Raw genomic sequence first — 27,256 nt, 5'->3', positions numbered from 1 at the left:
AACTGAACAACAACAAACATGTAAAGTACTTAACTAGGTTCTGGTGGAATACAAAGAGGAAATAGGATGCAGTCCTGTCTTTTAATAGCCACCATGTTTCTGTAGAATCTAGAATCTGTGAAAGTTTAAACAAAATTTAGCAGGAAAGACCAAATTAAATCTTTAAGTGTGTGAAATGAAGTTAAAATCAGACATAAACCAATTGTCTTTAATGGGACTGAGGAAAGAAAGGGAAGTATTAGAAGAGATATTTGAGGTTTCTTGGGGTTTTTGTTTGTTGTTACTTAAAAAAAAACATTTGGGACAGATCACTGAGGGAGGTTATACCCCCAGCAAAGAGAATGGAGTCTGTATTTTATAGAAATCCTGATTTCTATTTTGCTATTAAATCTTGGCATACTAAAGGCGCAGAACAATATTTTTTGTTGCTTTCCCTACTGTATCAGTAAGGCAATAAACACAACATCAACTATTATCATCAATAAGCCTATGTATTTCTATATCACAAGGGATGAGAGACTCTCCATAAAGAAGGTAAAAGAAGTATAACATTTATTCAGACACCAGAAAATCATATCCCACAACCAAATGTTCAGCTCCCATAGCCAGGCAGCCCACTTTATCATAACATCAAGGAACTTAAAACACTGTATCACAGCCTAGAGCCTTGCCATCCCCAAACCTCTCCAACCCCCCTGCTGGGGTCTTCGCCAAATATAAATACAGCTAAGTCAGACTGTTTAGTTCTAACAATCACCAGGGCTGCTGTTAGCAGCCATAACATCTTTCTCTCTCTCTCTCTCTCTCTCTCTCTCTCTCTCTCTCTCTCTCTCAGCATTTCCTGTGATATAACTTCCTTTTCCTGTCAGAAAGCTCTTCCCACCACATGTAACTCAAGCTTCCTGTGACATAAGCAGGTCACATGGCCTATTAATGGATGGGAAAGATCTTCAAATCTAAATTGCTACACCTACATCTCCCTATCACCACTCCATTCCTTGCCATTGTGCCATTTGTTTTCTGGAAATATTTGCAAATACAGTTTGTAATACTTGACGAGTAGGACTACATCACTTTAGATCATATCTAATACTCACTCATCAAGGTAGTTGATTTGGCCTAAAGTCAGAGATATTATACTTTGTCATGAATCTCCATTTTATATATACTTAATAGTTGGCTTTATTCATTATGGTTGTTTTAAGTGCATCTTTGAGTTTACCGTGCTTTTGTTTGTTTTAGATGGAAAGTATTTCTCGTATACAAGACATGAACCTGTTGGTGTTTGTGGCCAGATCATTCCTGTAAGTTGCCTCGACATGTAAGACTTCAGAAATTCTCAGATTAAAGGATCAACCGTGGGCTTTTTGTCCCATAAAAATTACATTTAAAATTGTACTAAATGCAAAAGTTGTGGATGTATTGGACAGTAAGTCATAGTGAAGCCTTATTCCCCCAGTGGATAAATGACTTCCTATTTGTAAACTAGGAATTCTTGCCCATTTAGGACCCAGGAGTATTTTCTAATGTTGCATTGTCAATGAATCAGATATCCTCATTAAAGTCATGAGGCGTTTTACCCAATTTAAAGATGGATTTTCTTTTTTATTGCTTTTTATTAGGTCCCTTTGTAGTATGATACAGGTTCGTAAGTTCTATTTTTTTCTAGCATGGAATAAAGAGAGACTTTCGTTGTAATAAAACACACCCCATTGCTCAACACCTTTTTTGAACTGCCGACTAGAAATCTCTAATTGCTGAGAAGCCCCATCTCCAGGCTGTGAAAATTCTAAAAGGAATTTTCTAAAGTATAACATGCACAAGTCATATGGGATGATTGGGTGTAGATGGAAATACCCCCACCAATTGGATCAAAAATCCTTTGAAGTATCAACATTTTTAAAACTGCTGCCAGTAGTATTTTGGTGTACAATCTTAAAGCACAGTGTATCCTTCTCCAGACTTAAAATTATGACACTCTAATTTTATTTATAAGCAAATGGTAATGTCTCTCTCTGTTTCTAAAGCAAGAGTCATCCTTGCTGTGATTTCCTTGAATACCAACTACAGAAATGATTTATTGTTGGCATTTTCCAATATGCCAGTGAGATAACTTACATTTTTGGACCAAAATCTAGAGTTTCATTGGACTTCATCTATGCAGAAGGAAAAGCATCTCCTCAGCAACTCTTTTAGATAGTTTCCTGGGGCAATGCAAGGTTAAGTGACTTACCCAGGTTCATACCATTAGCATGTGACAGGGGCAAGACTTCCTGACTGAGGCTAGTTCTCCTGTCCATTATGCCATGCTGCTTTTGATGATAAATATAGTATCTAAATAACTAGATCCATCTTTTAGATTTGGAAATGAATTTTCTATGCCACTTATTGTGGCAAAAGACAAAAAAATGACACTTATGAATACTTTTAAAATGCATTATTAAAAATCAAATGTAGCAAGCACTAACCACTAACAGCTGGATAGATGTTTTTAGTGACCCACTTATTCCTAAAAACATTAGCCAGGCAATGTGATAATTTTGTAAATAATGACTAATTTTCCTGAGAACAAAGAGCTTTTTCAGTCTTTAAACATAATGTGGATCCACAATCTATTTCCCACTGAGGACTTGGTTCTTAGACCATGAGCATGCTATTTTTTTCAGGCTGAAAAGTCACTTCAAAAGACAGAAATGAAAAGGACCCTATCTGCTCCCATCCCATCCTATACAAGATGATTTTATTAAAAGATCACATTTTAAATTTTAGGATTTACTTTTGATACTATTCTTAAATCAATAAGAGCATGCAAAAATCAAGTTTGTACTACTACAATAACTATTCTTTCAGATTTCAGAAATTTGAAATGTGTGGAAAATCTAATCACAGATCCATGATTTCATAAGTGTGGGTCTAGTCTGAATCATAACCTCTCTATAACAAATCTACATGAGTTGCTTTGATTGGGGGAAAAAATTCTCAATTGGTGACTGCCCTGTTTCACCAAACAATCGTCACAGATTTTATGCCCAATTTTTTTGCTAAAGGGTGCGACCATTATATGAAACTTTTTAAAAAATCGTGCCAGTATTACTTAAAAATCATTTATTACTAAATTGTCTTTGGTGCAAGATTAGGACACACATAATACTTGTGAATGTACATTGAAATTGAATACTGACAATGCGTGTGAGGCTGAGAATTCTAGGCTTGCGCCTTAAAGTGTGTGAAAGATAAATGCATATCCATATGCCACTAGTGAATACTTTGCTGCTCTGTTTACCTTTTAAGTGGCATGACAAACAGAATTATATCACGTAACGATTACACAATTAAAGGTTATAAACCAATTTTTGGATTGAAAAAACAAGGTGCAATAATTATGCAGTGAAATATGGTACTTTTCTGATGAGCCTTCGTCTCTAAAAATTACTAGGCTAGTCTTCAAAAGATATATAGCCTATGCCCAGACCCAGACCAAAGAGTTGGTGTTTTTTTAAGCTACATAGAACTTTCCAAAGTCCCTATTCCACTGGTACAGCCTTTGAAAACTCAGAGTCAGCCCCATGCCCCAGTAAGGCATCAGTGTACAGCTTTAGCAAAGAAGGTCATTCATTGCTAACAAGGAAATTGGTTCTTATTTATTGCTTTCTAGTGGAATTTCCCTTTGGTTATGTTCATTTGGAAAATTGGACCAGCCCTTTGCTGTGGAAACACTGTGGTTGTCAAACCAGCAGAGCAGACCCCACTCTCTGCTCTTTACGCAGCATCACTAATCAAAGAGGTAAGTTTGCGAAGTCACGATATACCCTCTAACAATCTCCTATGTAGAGGGCAAAAAAATACTAGAGTACCGCCCTCCCTAAAAATGACCATATTTAGTCAAATGAATGAATTTTTTAAAAAATATTTACTACATGTTCCCCTCCATTGGAATATGATCTCCTTGAAGGCAGAGTGTGTATTTTTGCCTTTCTTTGTATTCCTAGCCCTGCCCCCCATGAATGTTTAACAAAACTATTTTTTTCTTCAATGCCTAGGAGCATATGCCCTCATTTTCAGACCCTGCAGAGTATACTCCTGCTACCATTCTCCTAACCCCTCCCGCCCTCCCTTCCATGGCTTTATTTGAGATCCCTTCACCAAAGGGCTTATCAGTGGAATGTGCTATTATTTCCACTCCCTATTTATGTGACTGACCTGACGGTAATTCCATTCACTGGCCACTAGTGACTCCCCTATATAGGTTGTCTCCCTTGTTAGAATATAAACTCCTGGAAGGAGGGGCAAGGGATTTCTTCCTTTTATATTTTTATCACCAGCATTTAATGTAGTATTTAGCACACAAGTGTTCAATAAATGCTTTTACCATTTATTCGTTTATTCAATGTGTTTTTCTACTTGTAGTTGAATTAGATCCTTCTTCTGTAGAATCAGTTTGTGGCTCTCATTCTTTTTAGGCAGGATTTCCACCTGGAGTAGTGAATATTGTACCAGGTTATGGACCCACAGCAGGAGCAGCCATTTCTTCTCACATGGATGTAGATAAAGTGGCCTTCACAGGGTCCACAGAGGTAAGATAATTTAAAGTGTTAAGCCATCCCCAGTGGTTAGAGGTCTGTACTTAATGTAGCTACTTCAGGGTCAAGATTCCTTATCAAATAACATTCCTGTCTAATAATCTGTATCTTACTGTGGTCTTCAAATGTACCATATAAGCAAGACAAGCAGTTTAGAGATAGTTTAGAGAAACAACCCTCTATAGTTGAATTCAATAGGCATTCATCAAGTGTTTCCTGTTTGCAAGAAACTGAAGTAGGTCTGGGAGAATGTAAACTCCTTGAAGGCAGGAGTTTTTTTGTATTTATAATCTCAGTGTCTAGCACAGAGTCAGAAGCATAACAGACATCTAATAAATGCTTATTGTTAGATTAATAGAGGCCTGGTACCCTCCTAATCCCCACCAAACTATCTTTCCTTATTGTGTTTATCATAAATAGAAAAGCATCAAAATAAGCTTGAATTCTGTGACTACACACCAACTGACAAAGCTGGAGAGGCCAGGGTGGGCTCCACATGTTGCTGTGATTGGGTCACATGTGTACATAGAAGAGAGCTGACTGTGATTACAAGTGGGTCAAAGTCAAAATTCGATACTGAGTGATGATGCATGCTGTAATGGCAAGCAAAATGGGACTCACTGTTTTTTTCTTTTGGAATACTTGTTAGCACTAAGGCAATCAAGTATCTTTGATTGATTATCGCCTTTGTTTCAATCAAGAGTCTTTGATTGAATCAAGAGTCTGATGACCTGCTTAAGTCACAAGAAAGCCTAAGTCACATGAGTTTGAGTCACATGGTTGTGATGCCCTCTGACCCCGAAGAAGTGTATATATACTTGTAGGTCAGCATTTTGCTTTAGGGCTCACTCATTGGAAGAGCTTTCCTGTGATTTGGCCAGACAAGATCCTGGGTAGCCATTAAGGAGCAAACCACCCCCATCAAAACCCACACGTTGGTGCTTCTCTCTCTCTGGTGACTATGTATGTGTTGCTGTGGTCAGACAGAAGCCTGTCTGTTGATGTGTGTTATTTTCTCTGTTTGTAATTTCTGTTTGTATTTGCTCTGAGGTTCAGGGTGCTTTTTCCCCTGAACTAAGTGAAGGATATACGTATGTTTAATTAAAGTTGCTTTCCTTAGAAAAGCAGATCAAAGAACCTGTACTAGCAGCCCTCCTGTGTGCTGGTGTTATTGGCCTTACACCTCCACAGCAGCTGCAATCAGCATTGCTGTTACACATGCATATGACCATGATATAATGATGGATACCATGATGACGAGCAAATCAAGCCTGGAGCTTAGAAGTTTGAAATGAGCTCTCTCTTGCTTTTCAAATATCATTTCATAGGAACTGTGGTGAATGATATGCCAGGGCTAATAAGGTAGTTTGTGTTTACAATGCTTTAGAGATTATGCAGTGCTTTTGTTGCAACAGCCCTATGAAAGGTTGCCCAGGCCTTCAAGTCAGGAACCTTGGATTTGAGTCCAATTTCTGTCATTAAGTTACTGCAAAAAAATTCAGCAAGTCATAACTTCTCTGTGTTTCAGTTTGCTCTGCCACAAAATAAGGGAGTGGGATCAAATAAACTCCCAGGTCCATTATGTTCTGACATTCTGCGAGTTCAGTAGTACAAGTGTATACCATACTTGATCTATATATTATAGCCGTGTTTTCATTTTTAAATTTTAAAATACAACAGCAATTTAAAGATCTTATTAAACTCATTTAAAACATGATTATACCTCTTTTGTTTTTGTAAGAGCTTTATATGTCAAAGCCTTTGGTGAATATACACTATTTGTCCATGTCATGTAAGTAGTTTGCAATACCCGCGACTTGCATAGTGCTTCAAAATTCATGAAACACCATGCAAATTTTTCTCATTTGAGCCTCACAGCAACCCTATGAGGCGGCTATTCAGGAGTTATCATCCCTCTCTCACTCAGGTGGAAATTGAAGCTCAGAGGAGTTGAGTGCCCTGCCCATGACCATGCCGTAAAGTCAGGTCTTCCTGAGTCCAAGTGTAGCTTTCTATTCACCAGACCATTCTGCCTCTCGTGGAGTATATGTGGTGTTCAGGGAAAACTTGCGTTTGTGGAGTGAGGGCTTGCCGAGCCATTTTCAAGGCTGCTTGTCCACTTTGGTGTCCAACCAGGCACCCAGCTCTCACCCAGGGCTCCAAGAAGCTGTAGAATGAGCAGCAGCCACACCCCAGTAAAACTATCTGGGCAGATGGGCTAAAACAGTTTGAGGGTGACCAGGGGATCTCAAACCCATAGGTGAGTTAGGGAGCTTTCTACTCCAAGCTTGTAAAGACTTCCCACTGGCAGAATGAGTGGATGAGAACAACTTGTTCCAATAACCATGAAGCAAGGACTGTGGAGTCCTTAGAGCTTGGTCAGACATCAGATGCCAAGGTCATCCCCTGCATCCCAGTCTATTGCCAGTAATCTTCACTTTTATCTTTCCTTGGACTTTGATGGCTCTGGAAGAGAGAGGCGAGGCTGATGACATTACAGCTCTACCTCACTTAAATCTAGTTCATGCGCAAGTCAACACATCCCCTGTGATATCATTGGTCCTCTTTGAAAATGAAGGACAAAACAACACTGCCTCATATAGTGAAAGCACTAGTGAAGGATAGCCATATTGCACAGCAGCATTTGAGAATGTCTACCATTTGGGCTCGTTTAAACATTTGAGCCACTCAAATACCACTTTTTAGAAGACACTTTATACCCCGTGATGTAGGATGGTATTCTGGCTCACACACATTAAAGAAAGTTGTAACCCTTCGTCCTCAGTTGTACCTTTCATAATTTTTACTAAGTCTAGTAAATTTAATATCTTTAGATGCCAGAAATGTACCACTAATTCTGGTTTAAGTTAGATACTCCTAAACGTTAGGGAATGGGGAAGAGCATTGACTTCTTCCCAAATTCCATTTCATAAAAAAATTAACCCTTGGAAACTCTTTGAGAATAAAAAGGAACAAAAGATACTTTCTAGTGGAAGGAAGATCTTGGTCTTCTTAAATAAGAAGTATGGGTATGGCACAGGAAAAATGGGTATTTCAGATGGACTCTAAACCACGATGTATTCCTAGATTTACTGAACATAATTGCATAAGTTTCTCAGCAAAACTAAAAAACTATTCAGGTATTTTATTGCAACAGTTATAACAGGAGGTTATATGCTTTTATAAATGTATGCATTAGTGGTACTACCTCCAAAGATACAAATCATAGGACCTCTATAGCCTGTCATCCTTTTCACTTCTTGTCTATGTTTTCCTTAGAGAATCTACTCAAAGCACTAAAATCTTTCCTTTTGTTGTCTCTTGGATATTCATGCACCAAGTAGATGGTCCAGGCATTACCTCGCATTCTTGCCTGCCCTCTTTTCTGATCAGACGTGCCCTTCTGCAACTTACTTACATGCACCTCATGTGTTTCCACTGGCCTTTGGATTATTTGTTATTTAAATTTTTCTTAGAATGTTGATGAGCCAGAGGTGGCCAATTTTAGGAGCAAATATTTTAGGATCAGTGAGAGCATTGCATTTTCTAAAATGTAATGCCAAATTCCCATTATTCAATTAGGCATAGCCCACTATCTGTCTTAAGTGATTGCCCAGTTATCATTGAACTTACTTGACAGGCTACCCAAATACCCCTTTCCAGTTTGCCCGTTGTAGTCTGTGGGAGAAAATGGGATAGGAATAGAGAAATAGAGAATGAATGCGATCATAGAATCATACAGTTTTGGAACAGATATGAGAAATCATTTACTCCAAACTTCTGTCCAAGTAAAAAGAAACTGACAAGTCATTTTAATTGAGGAATATCTTGAGAATACCAAGACTTAGAAGTCCAAGAACTGTATTTGGAGACCACCAAAAAGGAACGATCTACCCTGCAACCTTTCACCCCCAAATACACACGACAAAAGAATCCTAGCAGATAGGAAATGAACTATGGGGGAAAGCATACAAAGGCAGAAGAACCTTTGAATAATGGCTTCCAATATTGAGGAAGGCTGTCAAGAATGTGGATTTCTGAGGTACTTATACCCAGGGGAGATATGTTTTGTACAAGTATTTAGCCAGTTTTTATGTTTGTTTATATATGCTTATGTTGTCTCTCCTGGTAGAATTTAAGCTCCTTTTTCATTTTTGCCTTTATACCTTGTGCCTAACCAAGTGCCTAGCACATAGTAAGCTCTTAAAAACAGTTTCTCAGGCTCAAAATCCCTTTCCTAACTCTTCTGTCAAAAAGGACATTCCTTTCTGAAAGGAGGATATCATTTAATCAACATTCATTGAGCACTTAGCATGTAACGGTTCTTTGGGAAATAGCTATAGGGCACAGTGTTAACCCTCTGTAAGCTTATCATCTAGTTGACAAATTAATTAATCAATAAGCATTTATTAAACATCTACTATGTGCCAGGCACTGTGCTAAGTGCTGAGGCTACAAAGAGTCAAAAAACATTCTGTGTTCTCAAAGAACCTAAAATCTAATGGGGGAAACAACATGTAAGCAAAGATATACAAAACAAGCTATATACAAAATAACTAGGAAATAATAAAAAGAGGAAAAGCATTGGAATTAAGAGGGGCTGTTTGTTGTTGTTGTTCATCCTGCATTCCAGAAGAGAACCAATGACATCAGGACGGTGACGTCTTGACTTACAAATTAATTGGATTTAAGTGAGGCAGAGCCGTGCAATGTCATCAGTCCCATTTTCTCCTCCAAAGTCATTGGAGTCCAGTGGCAAGACATAGGTCAGGATATGACTAGCAATGGTCGTAGGAGACCTCGGCCTTTTTTTAAGCTAAAGCCTTTTCCAAAATCTCAGTTTGCCTGAGACAACACCCATTCAGTAGTTAAAGGCTAGATAAGAATTGAGATAAAAAGGGGCCTACTTTGCCTTCAAAAAAAAAAAGTCAGTAAGGAAGAGGAAGACCTACAGAGTTTGTGGAGGGAACAGAAACAATTGCTATTTAAATTTAAATTTACTCTGAACCATCAAAACCCAAACAAGGAGCAAGTAAGGGTTGGGCTGGGGACTATTATTGGCCAATCAGTAAGAGCCAGTGATTCGGGTTTAAATGCATAATCAAGTAGCCATATTTGAATCCCAGTCTATTTGAAGCCTGGTTTTTTTTCAGAGCTATACATCAAGAAATCATAAGTGAAAACGATGAGACAAAAGAGTTAATTGTCCTGGTTTAAAAAAAAACCAATGACATAATGGGTAAGCAGGGAAGAAAAAAATCTAGCACCCAAAACCTCAAGATACCTTGGAAAGTAGAAGCAATCAAAACTTTCCTCCTCCAGAGGAGAAGGAGGAAGAGGGGAGAAGGAAGACGAAGAAAAAGAGGAGGATGTGGTGGTGTTATAGGGAAGTCTTCCTGTAGAGAGAAGGATTTTAGTTGGGATTTAAATGAAACCAGGTTGATCAGTAGCTGGGGTAGAGGAGGGAGAGCTTTCCAGACATGGGGGACAGCCAGAGAAAATGCCTGAAGCTGAGAGATGTAATGCCTTGGTCATGAAACAGTCTAAAGACCAGTGTCACTAGATCAAAGAACATGTGTTGGGGAATAGGATGTCAGAAGGCTGAAAAGGCAGGAGTGGGGCTAGGTTATGATATACAAATAACTTCATTATAGGGCAAATATGTAGTGTGAGTTGTTGTAGTTTGTCCTTCATTCTTGAAGAGGATCAATGACATCGGGAAGGTGAATTTGGATTTAAGTGAGGGAGGGCTCTGCAAAGTCACCAGCCTCACTTTCTCCTCCTGAGCCATCTGGGTGCAGTGGCCAGATATAGAGCAGGAGGACTAGAGATGGCCTTAGATGCAGTGGGAGACCTTGGCCTTTCTAAGCTAAAGCCTTTAACTGTTTGACTGAGGCAACACCCATTCAGGGATTCAGGCTAGGGAAGAAATGAAGCAAACAAATGGCCTCTTTTGCCTAATCAAAAAAAAAACAAAAACAAAAACCTGGGAGGGGAAAACCCTAAGGGTTTCTGGCCAAAACAGAAAGAATTGCTATTTATACTCACTCTGAGCCAAGTACTATAGGGATTCAGAGGAGGGAGGGATTGCTTTCAGCCAGGATGAGCAAGAAAAGCTTCATGGAAAAGTTGGGATGTAACTTGGACTTTGTCTATATGTAGGAGGTTAAAAAATAGGTGGGCATGGGTTGGGTGGGCATTCTAGGTAGGAGGAAAAGATTGTGCAGAGGCACATTGGTGAAAAAGTTCGCAAAAGATTCATAGGCTTATGAGGGATCTGATTTGGTTTCAATGAAGGATTTGCATAGGAGAATAGTGAAATGCTAGAGATGAAAAGATCACCACAGATTTTTATATGGAAGGGTCCTTAGAGATTATCTAGTCCAAACTCTTCCCCATTCCCTCTCCCCCACCAGAGAATGGTCATACTTCTTTTTTTAAATAATATTTTTCCCAGTAATATATAAAAACAATTTTTAGCATTCATTTTAAACAAATTTTGAGTTCTAAATTTTCTCTCTCCCTCCCTTATCCCTCCCCTCCCTGAGACAGTAAGCAATTTGATATAGGTTATACATGTTCAATTATATAACACATGTTACCACATTAGTCATGTTGCAAAAGCAAACACAGACCCAAACATAAAAATACAGAAAGTGAAAGATAATACGCTTTGATCTGCAGTCAGACTCCATCAGTTCTTTATCTGGGGGGTAGATAGTATTTTTCACTATGGGTCCTTTGGGAATTGTCTTGGATCATTATGTTGCTGAGAAGAGCTATTTCATTCACAGCTGTTCCTCATACAGTATTGCTCTTACTGTGTGCAATGCTCTCCAGGTTCTACTCATTTCACTCAGCCTCAGTTCATATAAGTCTTTCCAGGTTTTTCTGAAATCTGCCTGCTCATCATTTTTTATAGCACAGTTACATTCCATTACAATCACATACCACAGCTTGTTCAACCACTTCCCAATTGATTGGCATCCCCTCAATTTCCAATTCTTGGCCATCTCAAAAAGACTTGCTATAAATATTTTTGTATTAATAGGTCCTCCCCCTCCCCCCTTTTTAAATCTCTTTGGGATACAGACCCAGCAGTGGTATTGCTGGATCAAGGGTATGCACAGTTCAGTTGCCCTTTGGGCATAGTTCCAAATTGCTCTCCAGAATGATTGGATCAGTTCACAATTCCACCAACAGTGGATTAGTGTCCCAGTTTTCCTACATCCCCTCCAACATTCATTATTTAACTTTTCTGTTATATGAGCCAATCTGATACGTGTGAGGTGGTACCCCAGAGTTGTATTTCTCTAATTAGTAGTGATTTCGAGCATTTTTTTCATGTGACTATAGATAGTTTTGATTTCTTCATCTGAAAGTTGCTTGTTCACACTTGTAAAAAGTAGCAAAGCTGGAATTTGAATCCAAGAACTCTGATTTCCATACAGCCCTCTTTCCATCGTACCCATGCTGCTCCCTTAGCTTCAGGGTGAGTTGTGGTACCATTTGACCCCTCAGTCTCTTAATTCTGTGCTCTGGGATTCTCAACCATCCCCTCTATCTTTGCTCAACTGCTTTTTTTTTTGCTTTCATATCATACCAGTCTTCCTTAAAACTGTGTGTCTTTGGGCACAGAAAGCTTTTATAACTAAAAATAGATTAACATTGCAAGTGAGATGCCAACTCTCTAATATGACAGTTTAATGATTTTTCTCAAATGAAATCTGATTCTCTCCTTGTTACAAAAGTAGAAATCTCAGATAAACATTCCTTCTTAAGAGGAGCACTCAGATCACCTTCCTCTTCATGCTCCATTTCAGGTCGGCAAGCTAATCAAAGAGGCTGCTGGGAAGAGCAATCTGAAGAGGGTTACCCTGGAGCTTGGCGGAAAGAGCCCTTGCATTATATTTGCTGATGCTGATTGTGAGTACAATTAATATTTTTTGCCTTTCTTTTCCCTTGATTGTCATTTTCTGACCTGTGTCATTCAAAGAGCTAAATTCTGGCTGGGTGGATCTCTTGATTCACCTTAACAAACAAGCAGTTTTGTGAAGGGTTAACAGGCCTTGAAGTCAGAAGGAAGATTCCTGTCTTGCGGTCAGAAACCTTAGATTTGAATCTATGCTCTGTCATCAAGTAACTGCACACATTCAGCAAGCCATAGCTTCTCTCTGTTTCTTTTGCTATAAATAAGGGAGTGGGACTAAATAACTCTCAGGCCCAGTCCAGTGCTGGTGTTCTATGAGTTCTATGAGTACAAGCCCATGCTGCACCTGATCTGTAATAAATCAACCTTGTTTTCATTTTTAGTTTTGAAAATATAATAGCAATTGAGAGATCACATTCTACTAAGGTCTCTTTCAGAATGCAAAAAAAAAGAAAGAAAATCCAAATTTTATTTGTAATAGGTAATGGACTGAGCCAAATGAAGGCCATTATGACATTGTGATATCAACAGGAGGATTATTAAACTCAAGTCTAAAGGACACATGGTCCTTTGATTCATTACATTCTCCCATGCTCCCCTCGATGTTTTGCCTGTAGAGTTTTCTAGACGATGATGTCCTGTTATGAAGTTTTGAAAAAGCTTATTTTCTTTTAACAAGGACTGTATTAAGCATGTGAGAAAATGGCACCTATTTTTGCTTTAAACAATCTGCATAAAATCAGCTGCTAAAGCGAATTATCACTGAGGCTCCTAAACCAGAGGCTGAATAAGATGCAACTCCCTTTGGGTCAAGAAATAGCTAATCTTAGCAGTTTTAGTAAAAGAATTTTCAAAATTATTATAAATTACAGTTGAGTTTCAGCTTCCTAGATAATTAGGATTTAAAGAAGACCATTGTCATCTTTTGATTTTAATAGTAATAGCTCATAATGGCTAAGAGTAATGGAGTGTTATCATTATTCCCAGCTGACAGATGAGCAAATTGAGGCCAAGAGAGGCTAAGTGACTAAGAACCAAGACCACATAATCAGCAAGTGTCTGCATCAGGATTTAAATTCAGGTCTTCGGGGCAGCTAGGTGGCACAGTGAATAGAGCACCAGACCTGGAGTCAGGAGGACCTGAGTTCACATCTGGCCTCAGATACTTGGCACACTTACTAGCTGTGTGACCTTGGACAAGTCACTTAACACCAATTGCCCTGCCTTCCCCTCGCAATAAATAAATGAATGAATGAATGAATGAATGAATGAATTCCAGTCTTTCCAATCCCGAGTCTAGCACTCTAGCCACTAGACTAATCTGCCTTTCACGTTTAGAAATAAGTATAAAACTCCCGTAGTATTTTTAAATGTTCATGCCATTTTCTTTACAGGGCATAGGCAGATAGGGTTTTATGTTAAAATATAATGTATTTGAGGCATTTTTGATATTTTCTGGGAGGCAGGAATAAAAAGATTTCAGATACTAAGGAATGTTTAGGTTCTGTCACGATGTCACTTTTATAATTGGTTTGTACATCAAAGACCAATTACCCTAGTCTTTTCAGAGTGATGCTTTGATGCTATTCAACACTGGAGACTTCAATGCGGCCATTTCAAGTTTTCCCCCATTATCCAGTTTTAATGCAAGCCCCAGAAACAAATTATCAGTGACGATCAAGTTCAGAATTCATTTAGACCATCTGCTGTGTATTTTAAGGGTCAAAAAATATTCCCTCTTTTCTAGAGGGAGGGTAATAAACTTTTATATGGTATGTACTCTGTGCAAGGCACTGTGCTGAGTGCCTTACAAATATTATCCTCTTTGATCCGCACAACAACCTTGTGAGGTGTGTGCTATTATTATCCCCATTTTGCATTTGAAGAAACTGAGGCAAACAGAGATTAAGTGACTTGCTAGGGTTACTAATTGTCTGAATAACTAATAATAACTAGATTTGAACTGAGGCCTTCCTTTGCAGAAGATCAACTTTGGGGAGAAAATATTTTCCTTTTGACTGACCTAAAACATGGTGCTATTTCCTTTACAGTGGATAGTGCTGTGGAATTTGCACACCATGGTGTGTTTTACCACCAAGGCCAGTGCTGCATAGCAGCATCGAGGATCTTTGTGGAAGAATCTATTTATGATGAGTTTGTCCAGCGAAGTGTGGAGCGTGCCAAGAAATCCACTCTTGGGGATCCTCTGAATCCAAGAGTCCAGCAAGGCCCTCAGGTTGGTAACCACACAGCGATATAAAATATGAGTTTTGCTCTGTTTTCTCTCTATAAATCAAGTCTTTCTTAGATGAAATGAGGATGATTCTTGTCTTGATGTCTTTTGAAAACTGACTGGAACAAGTTTGAGTGATACCCAGAATGCCAGACCTTGTTCCTCTTGCCATGCTCTTTAATACTAATTCCCAAAACCAATTAAGGCAAATTTAGAATTAAGACTATGAGAAAGATTTTATATTTAAAAAAAATCTCACCAAATTCAGTGGGTGACACAGTTTTAATTCTCACCAGTGCCTTTTGCCTCCTTTGTTAACCAAATGAAAGCTAAGTTGAAATCCTCTCTTTTCTTCCCCAGTATCTTGCTTTTCTTCCCTTATGTCCACCAAGTATGCTTAGGCAAGATGTGTTTACACATCTTTCTTCTAACTCTAAACACTCTGACCAGTTGATTCAGAATCCCACATCCATCCTCCATTACATGTCCTAAACACCCTCCTCCATTACATGAAAGGTAAAAATGTTTATACCTTTCGTTTAGGTTACTAAAGCCCACTCCGTCCTCCAGTAGGTTGGTTTCCTTTTTTTTCAACTTTTTCCCCATTTATTTCATACTAAGCTAGCAAAATTGCTTCCTTTTCTCATTTCTCAGACCTCTTCCCGTTCATCTTCTTCAGACTGAGGCTATACCAAACATTTAATAGTTTGCTCCATGATATAATCTAATTTCTAAATATACCCTGACCTTCATTGAAATAATTCTGTTTGTTCTTCCCTTCAGTTTCACCTCCATGTCCATTTAGACCCAGGTATGCTATTTTTTCCCTACTACTCCAAGAGGAAAACAAAGACCCAGAATCACTATTGCTTTTTCAACCAAGTCAACCAAAGGGAAACTCTTAGGATTTGGTAGACTCTATATATAGAAAACTGTTGGTCCCAACACATAGGAATTTTTACAGTGAAGCAATTTACCTCTGCCATTTTGCAACTGTCCATTTCTTCTAAAACACTTTTCCAGGAAGTTGACCAAATTGACCAAATTTGGTAAGTCAAGAGGGTCAAGATATTTCTGAATTCTGTTTTATGATTGGATCTTCCACATCAGAACAAATGTCAGAAAAAAAGTATCATCTGTATTTTCAATGGAATTTGTTTAAGTTTGATTTCTTCAGAGAATATATTTTAAAGATGCATGTGGGGAAATAAAGAAGAGTTTCTCCAACTTAAAGCATTAAGCCCAAGACAACTAGCTGGCTATGGAACCCATAGTGGGGTTCTCCCCACTAGATAGACTAGGAGACCTATAGGAATTAGAAGAAGAGAACTCAGATGTTTTATTGCTTCCAAAAGAAAGAATATATGGTCCTCTAAGAAACAAAGAGTTTGCCTGTCAATAGTCTTGTGATTTAACAGCTCATTAGACCTTAATCCCCCAAAATAATGAAAAGATTTTATCATAGATTGTGTTTAAACCAATAAGTATGCAGAGACTAAAAAAAAAGCCTGAAACACCCCTAGGGCTTCCCCACAATTTAAAAATACCTTTTGTTGTCATTGTGGGAAAGAATTTATCATAAAGACAGACTCCATTCACCTGGAACCTTTGGCCTATTGCTTCATCCTCCCATTTGATGGGTCAATTCTAAAGACTCTTTTCCACTGTGAAGACAAAAGATAAATATTTTAGTTTAGTTTTTACATCTGACCACAAAAATGGCAAAATAAAATAAACTTGATAAACAGTTCACTGTGAATTGCCTATGTTTACCTGAAATTGAATATGGAATGTGAATCATATGTGATATTCCATAGCCCATTCACTTACCCACAATCTTAGTATTCTGACATGACTCCCTAAGTCTCAAGAGGAACCTAGTCCAGATCTAGCTAAGTCTGTAGTCATGGGGCACCCAAAAATTGCTTCATGATTCAAGTTGGGGATGGAATTTGAACCAAGTTCTTTGATTTCTAATCCACTTCCTATTTTCAAGGAGTCTACAGTCTAATTCAGAAAATCAAGAGATTGGGCTGGACTAGTTAGAGAAGACGGTTTGAGCTGGGCCTTGAGGAATGATAGGATTTGTAAAGACAGAGACACATGAGAGACCATTCCAGGAAAGGGCAGTGTCATAAGCAATAACAAAGAGGTGGCAAATAGCATGGTATATATTTAAGAGTCATTAAAAAGACCAGCCTTTCTGGGAGAAAGGGGTACTTATTCGGGGAGTGGTGAGAACTAAAGTCATATATGAGGGGTGTGGTTAGATTATGAAGGGGTTTAAAAAGGAAAGCCAAGAGGAAGATTTTTGACTTGATGAGGTAAATAGTAGAGATGATGAAAGTAGTATTTTACAAAGATTAGACTAACAAGCTTCATATATGCAGAATGGATTAGAGAAGGGAGAGAAGGCTGTTGCAATAATCCTGGCTTGAGGTGATTGGACCAGAGTGATAACAGCGGGAATGGAGAGGGAGGATCAAATATGATAGGATACATGGAGGAAGTAGGGGAAGAAAAAGAGGAAAGAGTCAAACACGTCTCCAATATTTACAACCTGGGAACATAAAAGAATCATTATACCAATGCCTGAAACAGGGTAGACAAAACTAGTCTGCAGAATGGAGGAAGTAGTGTAGTAGAATGTTAGATATGAAGTCAGAGGACCTGAGTTTCAATTTCAGGGGTATTACCATGTGACATCAGGCAAGTCACCTGACCCCATCAAGCTTCCACTTGATTTAAAATGAGAAGATTGTTAGACTATGGGTCCCAACCCCATATGATCGTAAGTGCTGAAGGGGTCAACGTTTAAGAAGCCCTGAACTAGATGACCTCTAAGATTGCTTCCAGGTCTAAATCTATTAACTTCCAATTTTATAATGTCAGTTTAGAAAACATACTGGACTTGATATTCAGCTCTTCTGCTTACTATTCCTGTGACCTTGGATATGACACTGAACTTCTCTTGGCCTTGGCTTCCCCACTGTAAATGAGAGAGTAATGCTAGATAACCTTCTTGGCTCTTTCTAGTTCTAAATTTATGGTCCCATTGATCTTGCATGTCTATTGTAAAGGGACATCCTGTAGGCAATTGATAATTTGATGGTAGAGCACGACTGAAAAACCCGAACTGGAAAGTTAAGGTTGTATTTATAGATATGGAATCCACTGTGTGGTTTCCTGAATGCTAATAATGGTGGTAGAATACAGAAGGTGACAGAAGAAACTGATCCACGAGTGCCCTACTCTGGGAAGCCTGCCATGTATTCTTTGGCTCTCTTGTACTCTTATGGATTGACATGAGTTACATAATAAGAAAAGAAAAAAGAAAAAACTTCCCACAGTAAGAAAGAACAAAGAAGATAGGAATGTTCGAATGTATTTTTATTGTGCTGGAGGGTGGTTTTCTGTTTGTTTTTGAGATGGTCTGTTTTGCCTAGGCTAGAAGTGTACTGGCCACCGATGGGTCTGATCCTACTACTAATAAGTGTGGAAGCTTTGACCTACTCCATTTCAATCTAGTCGGGTTTGCTCTTTCTTAGGAAGGCTGGTGCTCTCCTCACCTTGTGAGTTCATCATACACGTGCTGGACTGAGTCCAGACACTCAATTTTAGACCTGCTACCGCTGAGAGCTCCCAATTCAGGAGCAGTCCAGGAGCTTCAGCCTCCCCCTATATCAGAGATTACAAGTGTGCATCACCACACCCAGGCCTCATTTTTGTTTTAATGCCATAAAGAAAGTATTGAATAAATATCTGATAGGGACATCTTCTTGAAAACACACTTTCAACTTCCTAGGCTGCCTGGTTAATATCAATCAACACATTCTGAAATTTCTAAATAGAATTATGCCTGAATTTTCAAAAATATTCAAACATGGGTTTGCCATTTATCTTTAAATGAGACTTGCAATGGACAACTACAAAGACTTCAAGTGATTTGTCTAGTAAACAGGATTATACAAGAAACTAAGAAGACAGGCTGATGACATAATGTGGCCCCACTTACTATTTATAATAATTAGAATTTAAAATAGGAAAAAAAATTTAAAAAACAAGTGTCAATGACTTATTCATTTTAATAGAAATATTAGATGAACTAATCTGGAGGCAGGGGGAGTAAAATACCTTGGAATCGACTGCCCTTCTAAATTGTAGTTCCAGGTCTAGGTGACTCTAATTTTCTTGTGTCGAATAAAGGATAAGTCAGAATAAATGATTTTTAAAAAAAAATTTTTATCCCACTTTTCAGCATGTTGGAATAGACTCTGGCTAAATTATAATTTGACAGAATTACATTATTATTATTCCATAAGGATTTTAGTACAAGATGGTTTAGATAGAATCTAAAACTGTTACCTTCATAAACATACTAAAGACCATGGTACGTTTTTTCACCCTTATTTTAACCACATGTCAAAGACCAGTTTGAATTACCTAGCCATGTAATTTCTCAACACTAACATTTTTATTATCAATAACAACATTCTATGTAGTTTAAGATTTACAATTAATTCTAGGGATAAAAGAAATTAAACTTCAGGGCAAAGAAAGTATTTGATGTAATATTTGATCTACAACAAAGGAGTGAATTATTAAACTTTCTCTTTTTTCTGACCTTCAATCTGCCCCACCCCTTCATATTTTCATGAAGATTGATAAAGAGCAGTATAACAAAATTCTTGACCTCATTGAGAGTGGGAAGAAGGAAGGGGCCAAACTGGAATGTGGAGGAGGACCGTGGGGAGAAAGAGGTTACTTTATCGAACCCACAGTGTTCTCTAACGTCACCGATGAGATGCGCATTGCCAAAGAAGAGGTAAGACTTGGTCACACTCTGTTCTTAAAGTTGCTTTCCTTTTTGCCTACATACTTGGACACAAAAGGTACATTTCCAAGGCATAATTAATTGAATAAGTTCCCCAGGAGATGCTTCTCTCTGCTTCTTGTTTCACCTTAATTTGCCTCTCTTAGTCATTGTTGCAGTTTTAGCTCTTGTCATCTAGGCAGGGAAACACTGAGCACTCCCAAACCATCTGGCAGTAATTACTAATTATCATACGGCAGTTCCCAGCTATATATACACACAGAATAGAAAAGGAAAATCTCTTTCTACATGTTAAAAAAATACTTTAAAAAATAAGCAATATATATGATAGGGATTTGACTCCCTTTCAACAATGGGAAACCTTTATAACATCTCCCCTTGTGAAGGTAATTGCTGGTTTGGCCTCAGTTTGTGAAGTATCATTTAAAACACTGAACCGATTTAAGAATCAGAAAAACAAGAATATTGTGTTGCTCTTTTAACATTACAATAATTTCTTTATAAATGAATGTTGTAGAAATGAAGACTTTGGTTGATCCAACACTGACTTTCTCCATCACTCAAGTGTTTCTCAGACTAGCAATGTGATGATGTAACAAATGAGATTTTTTTCTCACTTAATCAAAAAATGTGTAATGTTTTGCAAAGCTTCTGTCTTGAAGTGTCTAGATCTTTAAGAAAAAGGACAACTTAAAAAAAAAAAAAGAATCATACACATGGAACAGACCTAGAGATGTCATCAGTTCCAGTGTACTGACTTCAGATATGCAGATAGCTAAGCCACCCAGAATAAATTGCTCGTTTGTTTGTGACTGTAGCGTCTGCAGAGATGAACATTCCACTGCCCTTATTAGGCTATGTTCCTATCGCGACTGTTAAGAGGTTTTCCCTTCCATCTAACTGAAGTTTATGCTTCCCCTTCCTCCTATTCCATCTAATAATAAGAAAGGTGATAAAAGTGGCATAGCATTTAGATAGCACTCTAAGGGTTACAGAGTGCTTTGCATAAGTATTACATAACAGAAATATAGAAAACACATTAGTTATATCTTCCTTGCAAAATTCACCAATATCCTTAAAGATACCCCCTGATATTCTCTTTTCTACAATCATATTCAAACTACTTACTCATTCTTTTCCCACAGACTTATTTTTTTTAATCTCTTTAATGATTGGATCTAGTGCAGAGAGAGACCTCAGAGCCCATGGTGTCTAATTCTCTCATTTCAAAAATACATAAAAATAATAACTAGAAATTATCTTGGATGTCCCAAAAGTCTTATTGCAGTTTTAAACTTAACACTGGGCAACACTTTGGGCAAGTCACTTTACTATCCCTCTATCTCAGTTGTTTCATCTGTCAAAATGGTAATATCCTTCTGATTCCCTGTCCAGTAAGGTGACAAAAATATATGAAGATTCTGTGATTTCACCAGCGTTTGGAATTCCCTTCACCAAAGGCAGATCTGAACCAGTCTATTATAACTTAATAACTCAGTCCTGGGGAGTCGGGCCAAACACATGAAGGTTAAAGGACTTGACCGTAAGGCTAATAAAGTATTAGAAGCAAGATTTGAAAGCAGGTGACTTTGAGCCTAGTCGTTTATCCATACCATAATATAGCCTTAAACTAACTTATTAACTTTAAGCTTATTAACACTTCTCAACACAGGTAAAGTCGCAAATTCTTCACACATCTTTGTCCCCTTATTGGATAGGCAAATGGGGGTGGGGGTGGGGTAGGGGGAGTATTGCCTCTTTTAGAGATGAGAGAGCTGAGGCTCAGAGATGACAAGGTGACTTGCAAGGTCACATACCTAATTGATGACAGTATGGAAGAGAATCTAGTCATTCCTGACTTTGTTTTTTTTACTAGACTACCCTGCCTTTGCTGTTCATTTAATTTTGCTCTACCATAGCCCTTTATTTACAGTCACATTCAGCTCTAGTGAGTCCACAATCCTTTGTATGAGCTCATTTCTTTCTCGAACATGAACATCTTTACCTATAGAATGTAAATTTATTTACCTTTGTTCAAAAAAGGCTTAGGTTCCTGTGAAGCATTAGTCTGGCTTTTTTCTGCTTGTGGGCTGAACCTCAACTGAAATTGGAAGATTATGATAAAAAAAAAAGAAAAAAAATACTTCTAAAAGAAGAGTATGTGTATGTATCTGTGTACGTGTGTATGTATATATACACATATATACATATGTGTATATATACACACGTTTTGTGTATATACGCATGTATAATTTTCATAGTTATATAGTATATATACTATATATTATATTTATATAATTATATTATGTATAATTATATAAGATATAATTACTATATTAGACATTCTAAGATACATGGTATATTTAACACATAAAATATAAATAAAATCATAAATTATATCACATACTTTAGTGCTATATAAAATATAGCATATATTAGCATCTGTGCTATATATCTGTATGCTTATTTTATATATATTTTTAAAAGCAGTTTATATATAATATGATACAAATCTGTATTTTAGATGTAGTTTCTATTTAACAAAATATATTGTTTTCTATATATATTTTATAAGTTGTACATATACAAAAAATCACTATGTGAATATTTTATATGGTTTATATATCTATATATAATTTTAGTAGTAGTTTTCTATCATGCTCTTCCAACTTCAGTTATATTATATATGTATATGTTATATAATGTATTAACATATTATATAATATGTGTTTTATATATTATATACTTTGGCCACAAGAAGTATTTTTTATTTGTTTTATTGATACTTATTTTTAATACCATGGTCACTGACCTCTCCGTTATTACAAAGAAAAACAAACAAATTCAACTGATAAAATGATTTTCTGCTAGTGTATGCAACATTCTGCCCCTGTAATCTCCTATTTTGACAACAAAAGAAGCATTCCCTGAGTATGGTTGTTTGAAAACTTCTGTCAATTTTTAGATACCCGAACAAATGCAGGAGATCAATGATATGGACAATTCAAAAGCAAAGTGTTTGTATTTAGAGCTGGAAATTACACCTAATTTAACTCACTTCATTTATCAAAAAATTTATTTTAAAAAGTTTTTGTTTATATGTTTTATGTTACCTTCATTTTCCCCAGTATCCCTTCCCCTCCCTCTCCCATAGAACCATCTCATATGACGAGTAAAGAGGAAAAAAAAAAAAGGAAAAGGAAAAATATAACATATGTGATCAATATATTGACAAAATCTGAAAACACATGCAATGTATGACACTTGTGGGCCTTTATTCCTTACTTTTCACATGAGAAAAATGAACCCTCTTGCCTAGGGGTAACAGCCACATTAATCCCCTCACCCCACCCCACCCCTGGCCCCAACCACACACATAGAAATTTGCTTTCCAAATTGTTTTTTTTTTTCCTCTTGGGCAAGTACTAAGATGGGCTAGCATTACCTGAATAAATATCAATTAAAAGTTTCTAAGACATAATCCAGAAACTCATCTGGTGGTGAGGAAAACCCAATCAAAGATTTAAAATATACTATAGGTAATCCATAAAGAGGCAATTATGCACAGAAGGGATTTCTTGTGAGGAGAGGTGGGGCTGGGTTTGATAGCTTTTAAGATTCTATAATGCCACCAAATGGAGGGTTAACTGTAGTTCCAAATTGGAGGTTTTCCAAAATCCATAGCGGCAGCTGTTCCTCATTCTCTGAGCCCTACCTCTTGGTAGGTAAATAAAGAGGTACACCGATCTTTTAAGATTACATGGGCAGAGTGAGATTTGTACACAGCCATTTTATGCACTCATGCCTGACATCACAAAGCCCTGATTAGGAGTCCCCTGGAGCCAGAGGAAAGAAAACCTACCACTGGGAAAATTCTTCCAAATCATTCTGCAACTCTCTTGTTCCTGAGACCAACCCTCATATACCCTTGCCACAGCCAGATTTCACAATCTCTAACAATGAGGGCATACACCAGGCTTTTTTTAACCATAGTGGAACTGGATGAGCAGGCCCACTGTGAGAGCCAAAAACAAGTAATCATGAATATTTCAGACAGTGTGAGTGGGGGGTGGCAGAGTAGAGGTGCCCTCCCCCCTCCCACACGTGAAAAGGGGGAGAGAATGGGAAGGGAAATGTACTGAGTTGCACAGGGAATTCCCCCCCACCCCCACCCCGCCAGTGTTAGTTCAGGGAAGAAGGGGAAACTGGAATCATTCTGTCAAACTCCTTTTATAATAAACTGGACAAAATAAATGGAAAAACACAAAAAAGGTTTGGGTACATTAGTTTACAGAAAACAAGTACTGACCCAACTTATAAACTTATAAACTGGACTATTTTTTAAAAATTAACAAATATTTTCATAGCTTCCCTGCCTCAGTCCAGTTCTTTCTCAATTATATGCATATATTTCTTGGCTCCAGCAGGACAAGAGGAAAATGGCTAAGATCTTGGTTCAGAACCTATAGTATCTACCTGGAAGATAAGGGGCAGGGAGAACACAAAAACCTGCAGATGACCATAAATACTTGAGGATTTATTCTGTTCATTGTCAGAGCAAATGACCTTTTACCTCAAAGAGGCAGCCCCAAAGGAATCTCTGCAAATATCTAAAAGTCCCAGTGCATTTTTGAACTATTAACATTCAGTCATTATAGGTGCCCACATAACTTTAGGCTTAATATCATGATTGAAAATATATAACTAATAAATTAAAAATAAAACTATATTTAAGTATGTGGCCCTACAATCCCCACCACCAAATTAAAAAAAAAAAAACATCAGTGGAAGAAAAATACTTTAGCCAGGGGTATGATCACTATCATAAGATTTATAAGTGGAAAGGACTTTTAAAAATCTAGTTTAATTTTATAAGTGAAGAAAACAGAGACCTAGAGAGAGAAACTGGTTTGTCCGTGATCATTCTGCTAGTAAGATGAAGTCAAGATTCCTTCTGATTGGATCGTGCAACCAATTTGAAATTAATGAACCGTAGGGAATTGAGGTGTGGAGCTGAGTTCTGAACATTCACGTCTTTCCTTGGTTTTGCCTGAATAGCTTCCCCCTCCCTCTGTACAAAACTGGCAGTGCGTCATCTGGCTGTAACTACTGATCAAGGCTAGCCTCCTAATGCTAAAACATGATCAGTCTAATAGTTAAGAATCTTGGTTAAAATATTTGTATACATAGTTAATTGTTATATAGTTAAGATAATTGACACTTCAATGAACATATTTTTCCAGGAGGTGAGGCATTGTTTTCTATGGATTTTTGTTCAAATTTATGCACCTCTAATAAATAATTTCCAGGAGGAATTTTTAAATGTATAAATGTTTAAATGAAATTTGAATTCTGAAGTTAAATGCTACTAATTTGGGGTATAGGACCATAGACCAAAAGCTTCCCTCTATGTCCCTCCCAACCTGATCTCACCTCTTCCCTTTGGAGCAGATTTTTGGACCAGTCCAACAAATCATGAAGTTTAAAACAATGGATGAAGTCATCAGGAGGGCCAACAACACCCACTATGGCTTATCAGCAGGCATTTTCACCAAAGATCTTGATAAAGCCATCACAGTTTCCTCTGCCCTTCAAGCTGGAACAGTCTGGTAAGTCAAACGTTATTATGTGGCCTTTTGGATTATATGACATCTCAAATGACATTACCAGTACAACCTGGACATTTACACAATCAAATTTGTTTCGCTTTCAGACCAGGTGGCCTACTGGGATGTAGCCTTTCTCTGGTTTCTGATAATTTTATAGATAATAGATATTATAATTTAATTGAGGTCTCTTCACCCCATGTCATTTATTTCTTGAACATATTTTCCTGAAATTTGTTGTTTAATTTCAACTATTAGAAAGGAAGACTGGGTTTTGAGACCAGCCTCTAAGAAATAATAGCTGTAGGGCAAAAGCATTAACCTCTTGTGTCCCCGGAACCTCTCTTGAGATTTTAAGTTACAACAGGAGTTGCCTTTCAGCACCAGCAGAGGGCGTTTCCAAGTAAGAGAATTCTCTGTACTGATGAAATCACAGGTCTAGAAAAACAAGAAAAAACTCAAATCGACAGTTATTTATGAGCACCAGTTACATGTTTCACACTATGTTAAGTATTGTGGAAGACATTAGCAAAGTATATGGCACAGTCCTTATGCTCGGGAAACTTTCTTCTATAAAACATTAAATATACATACACACGTGTGTATATGTATATATGTATGTGTACATGTGTGTATGTAAATATATATATGTATAATTTTTGTGATTTCATTGGTGTAAGGAACTCCCATTGAGGGAATTTCTTCTACCAATGAACACTTGCACCTTCTCTGCTACTTTCAATTTTAAGAGAACTTCCTGGGATGGTGAGAGGTTAAATAACTTTCTCAGTGTCACAGACAGTATGTATAGAAGGTAGGACTTGTACCCACTCTCTCCTTGTTATGTAGGACCTTGTCTTTTAGAGATGATTAAGGCTTCAGAGATTACCTGATTCAGCCCCTACATTTTACAGATGTAGAAACTGAGACCTACAGGTAAAGTGACATTCAGCCAAAATTTGAACATAGGTCCTATAACTTGAAATTCACCCCTAGAGTACACTATAACACATAATTACAATACTATTCAGTGTCATCGTGAGCTTAATTGACTTCTTGTCCAACTTGCCCACTTTTATCTGCTGTACTGATTTTGAGATCTCAGTCCCACTTCTTATTCGGTTTCTATTTTGCCATAGGCTAGGACAAGTGGCCATTTGTCTCATGAGTCCCTTCTTATTCCAGATAATTGCCTTCATACTTCCCTCTACAATCATCCCCCATCACATGGGAGAAGAGGAGGAGGGAGAGAAAATTTGGAACCCCCAAAATTGTGGAACTGAGTGTTGTAAACTAAAAATAAAAAAGAAATTTATAATTTTTTCTAAAATTTCTTTATTTATTTTTAGTTTACCACACACGGTTCTACATAGTTTTGAGTTCCAGTTTTTCTCCCCTCCCTCCCCCCTCCCTCCCCAAGACGGCATGGAATCTCATTGTCATGTATAACTTCGCATTGAATTAATCTATGCACTAGTCAAGTCGTGGAGAAGAATTTTGACCAATGGAATGAATCATGAGAAAGAAGAAACAGAACCAAAAAAAAAAACCCAAAAACAAAAACAAAAAACAAGCAAAAAAAGGCGAGCATGTAGTGCGCCTCGATCTATATTCAAACTTCGCAGTTCTTTCTCTGGATGAAGATAGCATTCTCCATCGTGAGTCCCCTGGAGCTATCCTTGCCCCTTAGGTTGCTGAGAAAAGCGCAGTATGTCAGGGTTGGTCCTCACGGAATCCATATATCTGTGGCTGCGCACAACGTTCTCCTGGCTCTGCTCCACTCACTCAGCATTATGTCGTGTAGGTTTTTCCAGGTTGTTATGAAGTCTGCATCATCCCCATTTCTTATGGCACAATAGTATTCCATCACCTTCATATACCACAGCTTGTTCAGCCATTCCCCAATTGATGGGCATCCCTTTGATTTCCAATTCTTAGCTACCACAAAAAGAGCTGCTATAAATATTTTTGTACATATGGGTCCTTTTCCCGCTTGCGTGATTTCTTTGGGATACAACCCTAGAAGTGATATTGCTGGGTCAAAGGGTATGAACATTTTTATAGCCCTTTGGG

General features: G+C 37.7%; 1 protein-coding gene across 1 annotated transcript in view; it reads left to right on the top strand.

Moving 5' to 3' along the window:
- The window catches only part of LOC118833614 (retinal dehydrogenase 1-like), a 70,093-nt gene that overhangs the window by 31,338 nt on the left and 11,499 nt on the right, over positions 1-27,256 (top strand). Inside the window, exons 5-11 of the mRNA XM_036740991.1 lie at positions 1,243-1,304; positions 3,656-3,784; positions 4,461-4,574; positions 12,404-12,506; positions 14,562-14,746; positions 19,404-19,568; positions 25,029-25,186. Coding sequence (XP_036596886.1) covers positions 1,243-1,304; positions 3,656-3,784; positions 4,461-4,574; positions 12,404-12,506; positions 14,562-14,746; positions 19,404-19,568; positions 25,029-25,186 — 916 coding nt within the window. The remainder of the gene's footprint in view (positions 1-1,242; positions 1,305-3,655; positions 3,785-4,460; positions 4,575-12,403; positions 12,507-14,561; positions 14,747-19,403; positions 19,569-25,028; positions 25,187-27,256) is intronic.

Source organism: Trichosurus vulpecula, chromosome 1 (assembly GCF_011100635.1).
Source record: "Trichosurus vulpecula isolate mTriVul1 chromosome 1, mTriVul1.pri, whole genome shotgun sequence".
Taxonomy (NCBI): Eukaryota; Metazoa; Chordata; class Mammalia; order Diprotodontia; family Phalangeridae; genus Trichosurus; species Trichosurus vulpecula.
Note: the sequence above shows the minus strand (reverse complement) of the source record. Positions and strands in the feature narration are given on the sequence as shown.